The sequence below is a fragment of the Silurus meridionalis genome, chromosome 19 (genome assembly GCF_014805685.1).
Source record: "Silurus meridionalis isolate SWU-2019-XX chromosome 19, ASM1480568v1, whole genome shotgun sequence".
Lineage (NCBI taxonomy): Eukaryota > Metazoa > Chordata > Actinopteri > Siluriformes > Siluridae > Silurus > Silurus meridionalis.
Genome location: NC_060902.1, coordinates 1,817,794 through 1,831,144, shown reverse-complemented (window position 1 = coordinate 1,831,144; position 13,351 = coordinate 1,817,794). Strand labels below are relative to the sequence as shown.

General features: G+C 39.8%; 1 protein-coding gene across 2 annotated transcripts; it reads right to left on the bottom strand.

Annotated features, from left to right (window-relative positions):
- Window positions 1–2,427: 2,427 nt before the first annotated feature.
- fam83e (family with sequence similarity 83 member E) lies at window positions 2,428–13,123 on the bottom strand. 2 transcript variants are annotated; one of them, XM_046874636.1, is made up of 9 exons: window positions 12,943–13,122; window positions 12,047–12,648; window positions 11,386–11,532; window positions 5,898–6,022; window positions 4,950–5,381; window positions 4,610–4,666; window positions 3,666–3,900; window positions 2,973–3,161; window positions 2,428–2,789 (listed from the first exon to the last, which is right to left on the bottom strand). In XM_046874636.1, the coding sequence occupies exons 2-9, from the start codon at window positions 12,509–12,511 to the stop codon at window positions 2,595–2,597; spliced, it is 1,845 nt and encodes a 614-aa protein (XP_046730592.1). In that variant the 5' UTR covers window positions 12,512–12,648; window positions 12,943–13,122; the 3' UTR covers window positions 2,428–2,594. The 2 variants fall into 2 exon arrangements, with proteins under 2 accessions (XP_046730592.1, XP_046730593.1); XM_046874637.1 differs by lacking the exon at window positions 2,428–2,789 and having other exon boundaries at window positions 2,979–3,161; window positions 3,671–3,900; window positions 12,943–13,123.
- Between the last annotated feature and the right edge of the window lie 228 nt (window positions 13,124–13,351).

The window sequence follows — 13,351 nt, the reverse complement described above, 5'->3', positions numbered from 1 at the left end:
CTGTTTTCCATTAACCCATTAAAATTTTAACATAAATAAGCCGCAGGTGTCTACACTAATGAACTTTACACAGGCTTTAACGAAAGACACGTTACACACGGTGTAATGGGTGAAATATGTTGCGCTTCCTTTAGGAGCAGAGCGGTATTTTGGAAATAGCCTGCCACTGCATTTTTCCGCTATTACTGCATGTGTGCAAGACCGAAGAATATGTCCTTATTATTTTCTGATGCTGATTTCTGAGTTTCTTTGACTAACCCGTAACTCTGTTGCCAAGAAAATTAAAAAAGCACGAGTTTTGGAAACCTGTCTGTGCTTATATAATTTCTGTTGTAACTGGAGTTAGCGAGCTCTCCCTTCACCCAGACTCAATGCGCTACAACGGCTTGTATCTAAACAGTAGCCGACCAAGAAAGTCATTGTTCACTGTCTTCCTCCTTCCTTTCACAACTATTTCTCTCAGGAGTTTATCTTTTGGCATGTAGATGTATATTTTGAACATAAACACGCCGCACCTGTCTATAAGCTGCAGGTTCCTACATTGAAACTAATGAACTTTACACAGGCTTTAATGAAAGACAGTGTCTGTTACACGGCTTGTATCTAAACAGTAGCCTACCAAGAAAGTCATTGTTCACTGTCTTCCTCCTTCCTTTCACAACTATTTCTCTCGGGAGTTTATCTTTTGACATCGTCGTGTGTTTAAAAGTCACCATCGGTGAATCTTTTCTCCCGATGCCGTGCAGCTCAGAACACAGGTGAAGTGTGTTTTCATGCCCGGTTGTTTTCAGCGTGACGAATGATTCACATTTCCTGTAGACAGTCCGAGTGAGCGGCAGATCAAACTTCAGAGGAACATCATCCATATTTATGATGTGGTGCGGCCCGATTCAGTGGGAGCGCATCTGATTTAATATAAAGAGTTTCATTGGTTCACCTGAACCCGTTCTGCAATTTCATTGGTCTAATGTTATGGGGTTCAGTTTTTTTGGCTTGAAGTTTGTGAATCCGAGAAAAACCCAGGAAAATTAGCCGCTTCGTTGTTTAAGCCGCGGGGTTCAAAGCGTGGGGAAAAAGTAGCGGCTTATAGTCCGGAAAATACGGTATATCTGAAGCAGTATGGCAGATATTGACAGTGCAAATTAAAGTGATTTAGAGATTGTCCTTAAAGTGTCCATGTGCAGTATGGTGTGATATAAATTGACACTGTTTTGTAATAGTTCAAAAAAAGTTATGCAGAAATGAGTGATGAAGTAGAGAGAGGTCCAGTACTAGATCCCAGAGAGTCCTCATCACCAAATGTCCATTCATTACAGTTTCATCATTGTTAAGGTGTGCAGAAATATATATGAAGGTTTATATGAAGTTCTGTTTAGTTATGTTTGTGTATATAATAATGTCTCGATGTCAGATGGCCTGTGTAAACATACAGTATCATGCTGATGTGGTGAAGATTTCTGTATGTTTATGGAAGGAGCCTACATTTTATGTGTGTGTGTGTGTGTGTCTATATATTATATGTAAATGCTCCATTCTAATTGGTCATCTTCACCTCCACATCATCCAACAAACATCCTGTAAAAAAATATCTCGCAAAACTGTAATGCATTGCTCTTTAATATTATAACAGGATTAAGACAAAGAATTATTTTTAAATAATGACCCTATTTTTGGACTCTTAGACAGAGGTGGCAAAAGTTTACACATTCTGCACTTAAGTAGAAGTACAGATACTCATATTTTTAATTACTCTGGTAAAAGTTGAGTACTGACTGTACTTTTTTTACTCAAGTTAAAGTAAAGACGTTTGGGCTCTGACATGTACTTCAGCAAAAAGTAGCCATTAATACCCCTGTTTTAGTATCACTCTGGTAACTTTAAATGTTGTTACCTAATAAATGTATCCAGGCTGAACATCCACCATATAGAACACAAGCAGAGAAAAGATGATGATCAGGTGATCAGGAATGTGTCTGTTCTCAATCACTGACTCCCTCTGTCTCATCCACATTAACCCCAGACTTCTTGTTACCTTCTGCCTGCTTATTGTGAGCTTCATAAACTAGTCAACGTCTGTGGTGTGTAAGAGACAGGAAATAATACACCAATGGTAGATTGAAAAAGCCATGCAATGACAGGAAACAGGTTTCACCAAACAGATTAAAAGTAAAATAACAAGTCTGATTTGAAAATGTAGGAATTAGGAAGTACAGATGTTTGTGTAAAAGTGTAATGAATGAAAGTAAACATTTAATATAAAAATAAATAGTGAAGTAAAATACTGATACCAGAAAAATCTACTGTATCGAATTATTTGTACTTCATTACTTCCCCAGTCTGCTCTCGGACATTAAGAGAGACGTAACACACATGATTTTAACAGCTAATAATGAAATTAAATGTATGAGACATTTTAAACACATTTAATTCTTTAATTCAGGTGATTTATTTAACACTTCTCCTCAATGATTTTGCGACAGAAAAGGTTTTCAGTCGACTTAATCCGCAAAACATCAAAGTGAATTTAAACATGTTCAAATCTGAGAACCGTATTGTCGTCTCTGTCATGTCGAGCTCATCTGATCAGGATTTCTTCAATTGTTCTCTTCATTGTTCTGCCCTCTAAAAAAAGCAGACTTCCACCCGTCCCTCTTAAAGCCTAAGTTGAAACTGCTTGTTCTGGGTGCCGGCTGGATATTCTTCGGGTTCCTCAGAAGAGATGATTTGACCTCGTCATTTCGCTTTTTCATCAGTGCTAGAGCCGGAGTTATCGGGAAGCTTTCGAATAACTAAAATGGAGAAAGACATAAACAGATTCAGTAAATACTGAACACATCCATTTGTATTATACATAAAAGCTTTTTTATCCATTTTGTCTGTCAGAGAAAATGTTCTAAGTAGGTGCTAGGATGTATTGATGATACATTAAGATGCTTATATAAACAGGAGCTAGACTCGGGTCTCTGACTCACATTGGCCTGACTCTGGCTCCTGTTCAGGGTCTCAGTCGGAGGTGAACTCAGGTCCAGAGAGGATTTGCTGATTATACTGTTGCCCATTTTGGTCTGCAGGTTATTGGTGCTGTAATCAAAGTTTTTTTTCAGGATCTCACCCAGATGCCATGAGCTGTCGGTTTGAGGAACGCTGACAATAAGGGGTTTCTGAAAGACGAACAGGAGTCAGAAAGGGTTCTCATATTTATGTACTTACATTTAAGGTGAATTGTCGTACTTCCTGTATGAAAAAAACAACAACAATATAAAGTACAGTATACTAAACTGGCAAAAGTTTGTGGACACCTGAATTGATGTGCTGGCTGAAAATCCTTTCATAGCCTTCAAATCTCTGCATAGAACCTTGGTTTCCCCAGAGAGACATCTGAAGGACCATTAATTCAGAAGGTGTCATATAAAAATAATTTATTTAACTAGATTTACCATTTTGTGTGAATTTCCCTTTGGGATCAACTGTCTACTATATGTCTGTCTGTCTGTCTGTCTTCAGTTAATTTAGGACAAGTGACTGAACCGGAACACTTCAGTTTGTAGAACGTTTGAGAGCTCCTTCTCTGTAGGTTCTTTCATTTTTAAAAGCATAGGTTTTCAGGCCTTAACAAGTCTAACTTTTTGTGGAAATACATGCAAGTATGTTTCGTGTTCTAGCACCTTACGATGGACTGGAGCTGCAGCAGATCCTGGTGGCATCTCCTCAAGGATCGTATTTTCCGTCCAGCTCCTGTCCAGACTTGGTAGAGACTCCCGTCTATAAGCATGTGAGAGGGGCGTAAAGTCTTCCATATGACTTCTGTCCATCCTGAAGTCTCGGTGCCTGAACATGGTGGGTCTGTCGTCACGTTCTGCCAGAAACCCATAAGGAAGCCTCTCTGGTCTTTGCGTGTTCCTTTTACAAAAGGAGACAAATAAAGTAATGTAAGGGATAAAACACTGCTGTTCTGTATTAGAAAGTAATCAGAAATGTTAGAAAACCTGACACAAAATGTTGACGTTGTAGAGTATTGAGATATAAACCTGTGATTTGAAGCCTCTAAACTATCAAAGATGACCAATCAGAATGAAGAACTGTTGATAAGTAAGTGATAATCCAGGACTAGGTGAGGGATGCAGGATGCTAATGCACAATGTGGAGGTGAAGAACGACCCGAGGTGAAGCAGAGAGAATTAAATGGTATAAAGTCACAAGCCGTGAATTACGTCAAATTCACGTAGCAGCAATGGTGCTGAGAGAACGTTAAACAGTTTAGCGAGAAGAAATCAATCTTGTATCAAATATTGATCACAAATGTTTGTTCACATTGTCAGTAATAAAACTATAATAATATTTGCTAATAATCATAGGTGAATAAATCTTTTTTTACTGACACAAATCTGTTAAAAACGATGCATCGCATCACAATAGCTCCCTCATTCCACATGAAACTGGAACTGGATGTTATCATGGTTGCAAGTTTTTATAAGCAGCGCATTCATTTAGAATTGATTTTGACTGATTGCAAGCTACCTTCCCAGCCAATCAGAATTAAGTATTCAGAAAGGATTGAACAGAAGAAATCCAGAATAGTGTTTAAATACAGAAAAAGTTTTTGACTCACCAAAACATTGCTTGATGATCTGCTACATGCCTCGGCTCAGTCGCAACACGATAAAACCTGTGCCATAAATGACAGCATGGTATTTATGCACAGACGATTTCTTTGCTTATTTTCTAGATATTTGACTTCAGGCAAAAACTTCTAAACATATAGTCATCTATAGAAATGTATAGTGTGGAGTTCATGGAGTACACAATGCTCCTTTTTAGGACACTCTTTAAGATCTTACAAACACAGAGCAGTATCACGGTCCTTAAAGAAGTGTAATACGAGACACACCCCTGGATCAAATAACCTATAGAACAGACTAAGCCAAAAGTCCTAAACATGATCCACTCACCTGCTTTCATCTGGCCATTCAGTGATATGAAGATCTAATAGACTGGATCCAGGACCCTCAGTATGCCAGTCTCGTCCTGTTCTGTGAATCTTTGGCAGTTCTTCAGAAAACTTGGGCAATTCCTGGTCTTCTAGAGAGTCTCCAATCTTTTGGAAGACCCCAAGAGCGTTCCAGTCTATAGGAGAGTCAGTGGTAGGTGGTGGAGGGCTGGGAGGGCAGTCAAGCAGCGTTTGTTTGTGCGAAGTTGGTTCTGGTTGGAAAACTGTTTTCTCGATCTTGGGAAGTTCTGCGGGCCTGGCAGCTTTCCAGGAGTCAGGTACAGGTAGCGAGGCAGCGTAAAGGATGCGGAACTCCCTGTCAAAAAGCTCCACCACAGGGCCATTCAGGACAGTGACGAGCTGCCGGTGTAGATGAGCGTCAGTCCAGGTCAGGCTGGAAAACAAGAAGTGAAGCAGGGCTTGGGGAAAATGTAGGACCCTTTAAAAGTTTTTCAGGTGTTCTTCTGTGGCTACATCAGTGTTTTCTTTTCATTAAAGGTATTATAATACACGTAGCCTTAATTATCCAAAGAATCCTCAAAGAACCCTGAACCAGAAGCATACTAAGAATCAAGACAGGTTCTAGCTATTAAGATGGTTCTCCAAGGGTTCCTGCCCTGGATGTAGGTAAGTGTGGGATACAAACTCAAACATATTGGTCATTGAATTCCTAAACATCTGGAACCAGTCAGGCATTTAACATTTTAGCTTTGGTACTTGGTACAGCTTTTTTTTTTTTATTAAGTATATGTGATGCTACAATGTTAAACACTGAAGATAATTGAAGCTCAGTCTTAAACAAATATTCCTTCTTCAATGTAAATATCTGAAAAAATGATTATTTCTATGACATTTTGTCCCAATTCCCAACCTCTAGTTCAACACATTCTTCCACATCAACTTCTCTTACCTGTAGCTGCCCACAACAACCGTCTCCAGATCCACCAGGACAAAGTTCTCCTTCAGTTCTCCCACCACCATCTTCCTATGTTTAGATATGAACTTCTTTCCACCCAGAATCCGAACGATTATGTTCTGTCAGAAGGGCAGATCATAAGATATTGACATTGCTGTTAAATTTTACGATTGGATTTTAGAGAATAACACCAAATTTTTCCATCTAGCATCTGAAGGAGTTATTTTGGTCTAACCATGTAGAGGAACGATTAAGGGTTCTATGTGATACCAAATGATGGATACACTATGTGAACAAAAGTTTGTGGACATCCACCCATAAGACATGTATGTGTTTAAAAAAATAATAATCACATCCTCATTTGCTGTTATAATAACCTCCACTTTTCTGGGAAGATGTTCCACAAGATTTTAAGGAGATTTGTGCTCATTCAGATACAAGGGCATTAGCTTCTGATGTAGATGAGGTGAGGAGGCCTGGGGTGCAGTCAGTGTTCACATTAATTTCAAAGGTGTTTAATAGGTTTGGAGCTCTATAGCAGGAGATCTTTCACCAAATCCAACTTTTGGAAATCTTCATTGAGCTGGAGCAGGTTTGGGTGTCTTAGTTGAGGTAAAGGGAAAATTTCAAGCTACCTCATTTATAATGTCTTATACAATTGTGTGCCTCCATTTTACAGTTTGGGGAAGAACCACATGTATATGTGTGGAAAAGTCAGCAGTCACGATACTTTGGTCCCTGTTATGTATCTCTAAGGAAAACCGATTTAGAAAGCCTAAAACCTTGAGCAATCGCTTCAAGAGAGAAATGTAAATTTAGGTGTGCCAGCAGAAAGCTGATTGAAATTCCAGATCATTTCAGTGAGTCAATCAGATCAGATCAGTTGTTCACATAATCTAATGCCAAGTTTTAAAAATGTGGTCCAAAGAAATTTTGATCAGCTTTTGCCTAAATCGTGTAGAGAAACATCTGGACAACATTACATTTATATAGCTTTTACACATTAAAGACCCATTGAATAGAAACATCAAATTGATTACTCGTTCAAAAATGACTCCTCAGAAAGCACAAAGATTTATGTTAAGAAGAAGGAGGATCATAGGGTGACGTATAAGAGTGGAGAAAGGTGCACACAGGTGAACTATGTTCTATGTAGGAGATGCAACCTGAAGGAGATTGGAGACTGTAAGGTGTTGGCAAGGGACAGTGTAGCTAAACAGCATCGGATGGTGGTCTGTAGGATGGTTTTGGAGGTGAAGAAGAAGAGAAGGAGAGTGAGGACTGAAAGAAGAATAAGATGGTGGAAACTGAAGGAGGAAGACTGTAGTGTTAGGTTCAGGGAAGAGGTCAGACAGGGGCTTGGTGGTGGTGAAGAGGTGTTGGATGATTGGGGAACTACTGCAGGAGTTATAAGGGAGACAACTAGAAAGGTACTTGGTGTGACATCTGAAAATAGAAAGGAAGACAAAGAGACGTGGTGGTGGAATGAAAAAGTGCAGGAGAGCATAAGGAGAAAGTGGTTGGAGAAACAGAATTGGGATCAACAGAGTGATGAGAAAAGTAGGCAGGAGTACAAGGAGATGCAGGTGAAGAGAGATGTGGCGAAAGCCAAGGAAAAGGTATATGAGGAGCTGTATGAGAAGTTGGACACTAAGAAAAGAGAAAACTATTTGTACAGATTGGCCATGCAGAGGAACCGACCTGGAAAGGATGTGCCGCAAGTTAGAGCAATAAAGGATGGAGATGGAAATGTGTTGACTAGTGAGGAGAGAATGAGGAACATAAGAGAGAGAGAAGGTTGGATGATATGAAGATGGTGAAGCATGAAGTGGATAGGATATGTAAGGAGGAAGTGAGAGCAGCGATTAAGAAGATGAAGAGTGAAAAGTGAAGAGTGGAAAGTCGGTTGGACCAGATGCATGGAGATGGTTAAGAGAGATGCAGTGGAGTTTTTACCCAGATTGTTTAATGAGATTTTGAAAGGTGAGAGGATGCCTGAGGAATGAAGGAGGAGTGTGCTGGTACCGATCTTTAAGAATAAGGGAGATGTGCAGACCTGCAGTAACTTGAATTTATGGGAAAGAGTAGTGGACGCCAGGCTGAGAGAAGAGGTGACCATCTGTGAGCAACAGTATGGTTTTATGCAGAGGAAGAGCACCACAGATGCATTATTTGCTTTGAGAAGGTTGATGGAAAAGTATAGAGAAGATCAGAAGGAGTTGCATTGTGTGTTTGTGGATTTAGAGAAAGCGTACGACAGGGTGGAGAGAGGAGTTGTGTTATTGTATGAGGAAGTCAGGTGTGTCAGAGAAGTATGTGAGGGTGGTGCAGGACATGTATGAGGACAGTGTGACAGCAGTGAAGTGTGCAGTAGGAACGGCAGACTGGTTCAAGGTGGAGGTTGAACTGCATCAAGGATCGGCTCTGAGCCCTTTCCTGTTTGCAGTGATGATGGACAGGTTGAAGGACGAGGTCAGACAGGAGTCTCTGTGGACTATGATGTTTGTGGATGATATTGTGATTTGTGGTGAGAGTAGGGAGCAGGTGGAGAAGAGCCTGGAGAGGTGGAGGTACACGCTGGAGAGAAGGGGAATGAAATTCAGTAGGAGTAAGACAAAGTACATGTGTGTGAATGAGAGGGAGGGCAGTGGAGGGGTGTGGGTGCAGGGAGAAGAGGTGGAGAAGGTGGAGGAGTTCAGGTACCTGGTGTCAACAGTGCAAAGTAATGGAGAGTGTGTTAGAGAAGTGAAGAAAAGAGTGCAGGCAGGGTGAAGTGGGTGGAGAAGAGTGATAGCAGGAGTGATTTGTGATAGAAGAGTATCTGTGAGAGTAAAAGGGAAAGTTTATAGGACTGTGGTGAGACCTGAGATATTGTATGGTTTAGAGACAGTGGCATTGGGTAAAAGACAGGAGGTGGAGCTGGAGGTAGCAGAGCTGAAGATGTTTCCGTTGGGAGTGACGACGATGGATAGGATTAGAAATAAGTTTATTAAAAGGGACAGCGCAGTTAGGACATTTTGGAGACAAAGTGAGGGAGGTGTGATGGAGATGGTTTGGGCATGTTTAGAGAAGGGACATGGGGTATATTAGTAGGAGAATGCTGAGGATGGGGCCACCAGGAAGGAGGAAAAGAGGAAGGCCATGGATGTGGTGAGGGAAGACATGCAGGTAGTTAGTTTGAAAGAGGCAGATGTATGTATGGGTCTGGAGACGGATGATCCGCTGTGGCGACCGCTAATGGGAGCAACTAAAATAATAATAAGAAGAGAAGAAGAAGAAGGGGAAGAGATGCACAAAGATTCTTTGAAGAACAATTTTCAAGAGTTTAGACATATCACACTCTGAACACATCCATCAGGTTGCTTAATACACTTTTCATAAAAGTTCCAAGTGCTAAATAATTAAATAAACTCATCCTGACTAATGACTTGGATGTTGTACCACGAACTTTACCAGAAAAGAATGAGTTCTTCAAAATTGATTGGCCAATCAAGGGTCATTAACTTCTAAAACAACAGCTCTACTTGGAAAACATTCTGGCAAAACTGCATTCTGTTGTGTACCTTTTTGTCTTATACTATATATGATTATTGAAAAGGGGATTTGAGTCATTTCAATGGTTCTTTGAATTGGAACCCTTTTTATCATCTCGCAAACTTTAGAGATAAGGAACGCACTCTCAGGTATGAAGTTCTACATAGAATATTTAATGGTTATAGTGTAATGAGGGTACTATCTCACTGTCTTTAAAAGGTCCTCTGGATAGTTAAAGTTATTTTCTCCAAGTTCTTTATGGAAAACCTTTTGATAATTGGTGGACGAAGTACTTCATGTAGTTGAGTAAAAGTGGAGATCTCAGTAAAATGTCACTCCATTCAAAGTGCTTTATTTAAACTTTCACTTGAGTAAAAGTACAAAATTATTTGCCTCCAAATGTACTTAATAATAATAATGTTTTCAATTTATTACGGTTTTAATGTTCCTATTATCATTTTTGTCACAAGACTCTTTGCTTAATCAACTTAATGTGACTCTCAGCACACTGATCGATTATTAGACTAATATTAATGAGTCAAACACTGATTGATTTCTGAATGTAGTTGAGTAAATAGTAAGATATTTGACTATGAAATGTAGTGAAGTTAAAGTAAAATCTCCTACTTAAGTACAGTAACAAATCACTTTTACTACATTACTGTCCACCACTGTTTTTAATAAGGAAGCACTTATGTAGGGTTCTCTATACACCCTGTGTATAAGGGTTTGCTAGATATATGACTGAAGAACCTTTAATACTTCTTTGTGTGCATGGCTTCTTCAAGAATACAATGGGTTAAAATTTGTCACTTGCTAAATGGTTTTTACTTGGAATCATGTCTGAAAGGAAAACACTTTGTAAGTTAGACCACAAAGACTACTAAACCAGCACTAATGTTTTGAGAGTGCACGCATCAGGTTTTCAGAATTTCTTTAGGGGTTTATTGGGTGGTTTAGGTTCTTATTTTTGGTAAGGAGCACACACTGATGTGAATTTTCAAATAAAATCTTCAAACATTATTGTTTTTCGAGAATGTACTTTTTTCCAAAAGGTTATTTGAGATTTCTTTAGATAGTTAAGGTTCTTCCCAAGTATTTCCCAAGAATCCTTGTTGGTGTGTCTTTCAAAAATATACAACTAAAAAAACTTTCATTAGGGTTCTTTAAGGGGTTCTTCAGATCCTGAATGTTCTTAAAGACCTTTCTGATGAAGAAAAACCTTTGTTGAAAGGTTCTTCATACACTCTTGGGTCAATTTGGACCAAAAATTGAGCAATGAGAATAATTTACCCAACCACTGACCCACATTATGAATTTTTTTTTTTACATCTACAGATGGGTCTAATATTGCTATCAAAATATTTAAAGCCAAAACATGACATTTATTTATTTATATAACAGGCACACATGTGGGCGGCTTGCATGCAGTCACACCCTGGCTCTTCCATAAAAAACATCAGTGTCCTTAACCGTCCCCAGAACCCCTTAAGGAACCTTTTTGGATGTGTGTTTATTTTAACACTCCTCCGGCGTTGCAGCTCGTGTTCCTTCCAGCGAATAGATGCATCAACATTTCAAACATTTTTAAATACATTCAACAGAAATCGAGTCTCAATCTGCAGTTACATGAAGCAGACATTTTTTTTCCTCTCAGCCAAGCGCTAACTTTGGCGTTATGAATGCTGCGTAACCTGTTGCTCTTGACTTGGTGTGGAGCATCACTGACATTCCTTGCTTTAACACTTGAAGCTGAAGAGGAATGTTGCACGGGTTACCAGGACCGAGATGCAAGGTGTGCCGAGCTGTTTATTTATTACCAACAAGGTTTCAATCTGGAAATGCTCCAATTTTAACTACAGCTGCAGTTGATTGTTGTAAGAAGTGTTGAACGTTCAACACTGTAATAGTGCTGATGTTTAGATTTTTAATTTTTTTTGGGACTAACCGGATGTTTGAGCTGATTGGGCGTTAAGTTGTCTTGAGCAGGTCTTCGGTTCAGGATGATGTAAACGATGATGCCTCGTGATGCAGCCGAAAGCAGATCCCTGATCACGGTGATGTCTGTGATTCTATCTGCCGCGATTGCAATCAGCTGCTCGGAAAAAAAAACCACAAATGCAATGAACACATCGAGCAAGAAAAGGTGCTGGAATGCAAATGATTGTTTCCTCAGGCACTGTGCTGAGAAACAGTGGGAATAAGACAACCGTGTGGAATTGATCAGTTATGAAGAGTCTGTTACCAGTTAACCTCATTAAAAACCACATACGTGGAAATTGCACAGATTCCCACATGGCTTTTCTGCTTCTAATGTTAAAGTTGGAAATTACAAACTACAGATGATCTCAGTGCGACTAAATTCTCATTTTCAGACCAAAATTATCCTCATATTTGAGTCATTCTGGAGGAGAGCGATTAAGCAAAACCTTATAAAGATTTGATTGTTGTATAGTCTAAACAAGACCCACAGAACATTATGGAGAGAGAAACATGATTCAGAAGTTTTTAATGTTGTGCTAATATGAAACCGAACCCGATATTTATAATCTAACACGGTTCCAAAAGTTTCAATTTCAGATGTTCATCATGATGACCTTTGTACCTACCATGGTGGCTTCCTGCAGCAATCTCCTGATCACTTCACGGATGTGAGGAGCCTGCTCCACCGGAGGATTGGTATAAACCATGGCTCGGTCCACACCATCCCATCTGAACTTCTCTGGCCATCCGAGTTCCAGACACGGAGCCGGCGTGTCTGAAAACTCTGGGAAATACTCATCTGAAAAACCCTGCACGTCCGAGCTGCTCTCATTCCCAGCATCGCCGTTTTCCACGACCTCCACGGGATGATCCTCCACCCATCTGGAAATCTGCTTTACCTCCTCCGGGGAGAGAAAAGGTTCGAGTTGATGTTTCTTCAGTTTGTCGTAGAAAGCTTCAGGACCATCTCTGAGCAGAGAATCCAGTGTGTTGCGTTCCACTTCCGAATGGAAGAAATCCGGGTTGGACTCACGTGCTGGGAGGAAGACCACATTTTCATTCAAACTTTGCTCCTGAGAGTTGGACATCATGGACAGTAATGACAACAGAAGTTATTTTAGGTGGTGGTGCCGATCCTGGTGGGGTCTCTCATGGTGTTGGGTAAAGAATAAGTGATGTCCTGTGGACGTAATCCAAAAAAACTTTGTAGAAGCCCAGAGGTAAAGACCTGTAAAGCAAAGGAGATTGTTTTTTATGAGTGAAAAAGCAATGGAGAGGAAACAAGAATAAAGAATGTTCTCTGCCTATCTCAAACACGTCATCTATGCCTTGTGTACACAAGTTGTGCAATTTGGAAATAATACTGAAAGCAAGACTTAGGCTGATAACAGCTACAGGGAAGAACAAAAACTCTCACACACATACACACATATACACACACAAAAGATTTATTTTTAATTCTTTACATCCATTCATTTATTGTAGCTATTTACCTAAAAGAAACATGACCTACATGACCTACCTCCTTTCAGCCTTCACCCATGTTCATCTTCAACATCTGCGATCGGGGGAAATCTTCACTCTCTCCCTATTAATCTGTACTCCATGAGGCGGATCCTAATATTGTATTTCCATCTGCATTGTATCCGTTCCTCTCTGCAGCTGACATAAAACATGCCTCTTTCTCTCTGTGCTCTCAGACTATACAAATCATGACTGGTCCTACCAGAAGAGCAGGTCTCGATCATAGAGATCCACTCACGGGAGCATCTACAGGACAGAGGTTGTACACTTCATGCTTATTCATGCAGTATCAGAAGGTCAGATTCCATATTTCAGAACCACATAATGGAATCAAGATTAATATTAAACTCAAAAATAGATTTAAAATGAGCAGTGTGTGAGAATCAACAGTTTCAATGTCCAAAACA

Excerpts from the sequence above, each read along its gene's own strand:
- fam83e (XM_046874636.1), bottom strand. The coding sequence starts at position 12,511 with ATGATGTCCAACTCTCAGGAGCAAAGTTTGAATGAAAATGTGGTCTTC. Across the intron at positions 6,023-11,385 it reads CCAATCAGCTCAAACATCCG|AACATAATCGTTCGGATTCT; the intron begins GTTAGTCCCAAA and ends CCCTTCTGACAG. Across the intron at positions 2,790-2,972 it reads GGAGCCAGAGTCAGGCCAAT|TTATTCGAAAGCTTCCCGAT; the intron begins GTGAGTCAGAGA and ends TCTCCATTTTAG.